The sequence below is a fragment of the Solanum pennellii genome, chromosome 1 (genome assembly GCF_001406875.1).
Source record: "Solanum pennellii chromosome 1, SPENNV200".
In the NCBI taxonomy this organism is placed as follows: domain Eukaryota; kingdom Viridiplantae; phylum Streptophyta; class Magnoliopsida; order Solanales; family Solanaceae; genus Solanum; species Solanum pennellii.
The window spans coordinates 12,927,868-12,932,587 of record NC_028637.1 but is presented as its reverse complement, the minus strand read 5'-3'; the positions used below and the strand labels follow the sequence as shown (position 1 = coordinate 12,932,587).

At 35.6% G+C, this 4,720-nt stretch overlaps 1 protein-coding gene across 1 annotated transcript; it reads right to left on the bottom strand.

Annotated features, from left to right (window-relative positions):
- Positions 1–895: 895 nt before the first annotated feature.
- LOC114076768 lies at positions 896–2,592 on the bottom strand. Its single transcript, XM_027916219.1, has 2 exons — positions 1,328–2,592; positions 896–1,019 (listed from the first exon to the last, which is right to left on the bottom strand). The coding sequence occupies exons 1-2, from the start codon at positions 2,511–2,513 to the stop codon at positions 985–987; spliced, it is 1,221 nt and encodes a 406-aa protein (XP_027772020.1). The 5' UTR covers positions 2,514–2,592; the 3' UTR covers positions 896–984.
- Between the last annotated feature and the right edge of the window lie 2,128 nt (positions 2,593–4,720).

Genomic DNA, 4,720 nt, shown 5'->3' with positions numbered 1-4,720 from the left:
ACAACAGTTTCATTTGGAAATAAAGAAGAAGAAGTTGTAACTATAAATGGGAAGATATTTTCATGAAAAATAACATCTCGACTGACAAAAAAATGTTTGTGAGAAAGACTATACAAAACATAGCCCTTTTGTGTGCTAGAATAGCCTAGATGAACAGCCTTTTCAGCTCTAGGACCAAATTTATCACTACAATCTTTAGTTATAGTTGCATAACAAAGACACCCCAAGACTCTCAGATGTTGAACATTGGGCCTTTTATCAAAGAAAATTTCAAAAGGACTCTTGCCATGTAAGACTGTAGAAGGTATCCTATTGATAAGATATAGTGCAGTTTGAACACAGAATCCCCAAAACCTCAGAGGTATATGACCTTGAAAACGAAGTGCTCTAGAAACCTCTAGGATTTGCCTATGTCGCCTCTCAACTACCCCATTTTGTTGAGGTGTATGAACACATGAACTTTGATTTATTATACCAGCAGCTTTAAAAATATCTCTACAATGTGCATTAAAGAATTCAGTACCATTGTCACTTCTAAACACCTTGACAGAAGCATTAAACTGGGACTTGATCAGATGCAAAAAATCTTGGATAACAGTACTCACTTCACTTTTCAAGTGTAATAGAAACAACCAAGTCATTCTACTACAATCATCAACTAATGTCAGAAAAAATCTTTTACCATCATGTGTAGGTAATCTGTAAGGACCCCAAACATCTCCATGGATAAGATCAAAAGGATTGTTTGTCCTACTTACACTTCTTTGAAAAGGAAGTCTAGTCTGTTTTGCCAAAGGACATACAGGACAAGATGACAATACAATGATTTTAGAATCAACCAAAGACATTTGTTCAAGTATTCTGCTTGGAACATGACCAAGCCTTCTATGCCAAAGCTCATGATCAGCTTGAGTTCCTGTTGAGGCTGCAGAAGTAAAACATGCCTTCTCTTTATGATCCCAGAAATACAGCCCTCCTTCCATTTTACCAGTCCCCCTCACCTTCCCAGTATGAAGGTCCTGCAGTAGACAGAAGTCAGGATAGAAAACCATACAACACTGCAACTCCTTTGTCATCTTAGGAACTGACAACAGGTTTAGTTTAAAATCAGGAACATGTAGGACATTTTGAATAACTCCTTGTGGCAATCGACATTGTCCTATATGAGAAATACTGACTTTACTGCCATTTGGCAAATGAACATTTTGACCTTGTTGTTCATAAGCTCCATGTAACATTCCTAAGTTAGGAGTCATGTGGTTTGTGGCACCTGTATCTACTATCCATCTATCATGTTCACTACTAACATGAAAAGAATTAATATTACCTGCAGAATGAGCAGCTATCTCAGGTGCAGGATGGTTATCCTTTTTAAGATGTGAGGACTGCTGTTGTGATGAAGATGAAGGAAAACAACTAGGTATAGATCCACCTCTTTCACCCATTTGTCCTTGACCTCCATGAACATATTGTGGAGAATAACCAGTATATCCATGTCCATTCTGATTATAACCATAAGGAGATTGAGGCATTCTATTCCCATTGTAACCATATGGATTCCAAGTCTGAGAAATACCAAAATGCTGATCATAATTGTCCTTGATGTGAGATGAATCCTCACTCATAGAAGAACTATTTGCTGCAATACCTTCTTTCTTCTTACCTCTGTAATTTGGTGGATATCCAATGAGTCTATAACAATTTGCCTTGATATGACCTTTAATTTTGCAAAATTCACACTTCTCATTCCAGTGTTCATTATGTGATTTCTTATAATTTTGTGATGGCCCTCCAGCACTCCACAAAGCAGTGATATCATTACCTCCAGTAATCGATTGAGACACAGTGTTCATGCTAGATCCTTTCTGACATTCATCCTCAATAACAAGAGCATAAGCTTGATTCAAAGAAGGCTCAGAAGATTTCATGAGAATCTGTCTCCTAGCTTGATCATAAGAATCATTTAAACCTCCTACAAACTGTAGTAACCGCTGCTGTTGAAGATGTGCCACATACTCCTTACCTCTAACACAACCACAATCAGGAGAAGGAACCACTGCATCAAACTCAGACCATAGTTCTTTCAGCTTTGTAAAATACTCAGACACAGTGCTTGTACCCTGACTAATTGAATTGATCTCCTTATGCAACTGATAGATCCTCATTCGATTGACTTTATCAAACCTTTCTTTCAAGTCTTCCCATACTAAAAAAGCATTCGAAGCATATACAATTCCACTAAGAAGTGAAGGTGTGACTGTATTCATGATCCACGAAAGAACCAGTGCATTGCAAGTCTCCCAGTTTTCATGATGTTCTTCACGTACTGAATCCTTCTTGCAAGCACCTGTAACGAAGCCTAACTTCCTCTTTGCCTGTAATGCTATTGTCATTGACCTTCTCCATATGCCATAATTTTCAGATCCTTTCAGCTGAACAGAAATGAGAACAGCTCCAGGAGTGTCTGATGGATGTACATACAAGGGGTGATTATGATCAATTCGTTCCGCCATTGATGGAGGATTCAATACAGCAAACAGAATACAGAAGAAGAACAGAGAAAGAGAGAAAAAAAACGAGAGAGAGAGAGGCTTAACAGATCCCCTGCTTTGATACCATGTAGAGAAAGCTTGCAACCTTCTTCAATGGAGGTTGCAGCTATGGAGAATCGAGAAAGAAGGAGAAGAACTAGAAGAAAAACTGCTAATGCATTTTCTGTATTTCCTTATTCTGTAGTCTTTACATTGTGCAACAACATGTATATATACAGATTACAAAGCATTTATTCTACACTTTAACTAACATCTAACTTCCTAACTAACTTCCTAACTAACTTTCTGACGCATTTAACTAACTAACAAAATGACTAACAACCTTCTTCTTCACAAAGACAAATGGATTAAGTATAGGCATTAGCATGATTAAACATCTAATTACTCCTCAACAATACTTTTATATATTTTTCATCATAATAGTGAAGGATATTTTTAAAAATAAATATTTTTATGTAATGCATACTATTTTTAATATAACTAAATAAAAGCATTACTATACTTATTTTATACATTCTACTAACGATTCCTTAAAAAACTATTTCAACAGTTTGTGCCTCTACCCTCTTTTGTACTCTTTATTAATTAATCTGCCCAATGAAGTTCTTTGCCATGCAAAATAACACCTACTACAATCAACTAAAAAAGTAACCAAAATATCAATTTGGAACCAAAAGGAAAGTGACTAATACAATAAAATAAACTATATAGATATATCTTAATACAAGACCAAGTTCTTTAGTTATAGAATTTTCTTGTTCTTGAGACTCTAAGTGAAGGGTTCTTCTCACTTTGATGTCTCTATCTTGTTTGTGGTAAAATTCTTTACTTTTATTTTTGTGTCTTTACATACGATTCATTGCAACAAAAATAATTTTTTAGCGGCAATAAATATATATATTAACAAAGAGTGATAAAGTCTTTACCGACATTAGTTAACTGTAATTGGATTCAGTGTCTCTATAAACTTCAAAGACATTTACAAAGAAAGTTATATGCAACTAAAAATAATGCCGTTATTTAATTGGCGCTGAAGATCAATGTAGGTCGATTAAATATTGTAATTCACTAATCTAAACATTAATTGGTTCAAGTGTCTCCCAGAATTCAATTCTAGTTTGACTTGATTTGAATCTTCTTCATGCATAAGTTTTTTACCCTAATTACAAGCCAATTTTATGTGCATAATGTATTTATGACAACTTTTTTTTTCTTAATTTCACGTTTAATGTAGAATTGAATTAAGGTGGATCAAACTTGGAGATCCTTTGACCATAATTTTTATATGGATATCATATTTCTTGGCATCCTCTTTAAAATGAAATAGGAAGCTCATGCTTTCGATGCTCCTACTTCGAGTTATTAATTTTCTACCTCACTGAAAAGTTGAACGAGATAAAATTGGAGCTAACTTTGAAAGAAAATATATACTAATACTAAGATGTTTTGATAGAATGTAGATTGCTCTCTGATATGCTAACTTTGAATGAGAGAGTTTAGGAAGAAGAATAATTTTTATTATTGGTTGAATGTGGCCGTGTATCTGGCTTTATACAAATGTGATCACACAAGCTCACATATGGCGCGTGCTGCTTCTAACTAACTCTGACACAATTAACTAACTATTAACAGAATTACTCTTATCTCTAATACTCCCCCTCAAACTGGAGCTTTTGTATACATCAAGAACTCCTAGTTTGTTCAGTAGGAAATGGTGTTGTGCCAACACCTAAGCCCTTTGTAAGTACATCTGCCAGTTGCTCTTTAGTGTTGACATACTCTGTGTGAATGAGTCCACCTTTGATCTGCTCTTTCACAAAATGGCAGTCAATCTCAATGTGCTTTATTCGTACATGAAAAACGGGATTGGCACTGATTTGAATTGCTGATTTGCTGTCACAGTATAGTTTTACAGGCGTGTCAATGACTACATTCAGCTCCTTTGAAACCCCTACTAACCAAATGATCTCTGAGGCTGCAGCTGCCATGCTCCTGTATTCAACTTCTGCTGAGCTTCTACTCATAGTATGCTGCTTCTTGGACTTCCAAGATATGATTGAGTTTCCCAGATTCACCAAATATCCTGACACTGACCTCCTTGTGTTGGGACATGATGCTCACTCTGAGTCACAAAAAACATTCAGCTATGTGCTAGAAGTGCTGCTTAG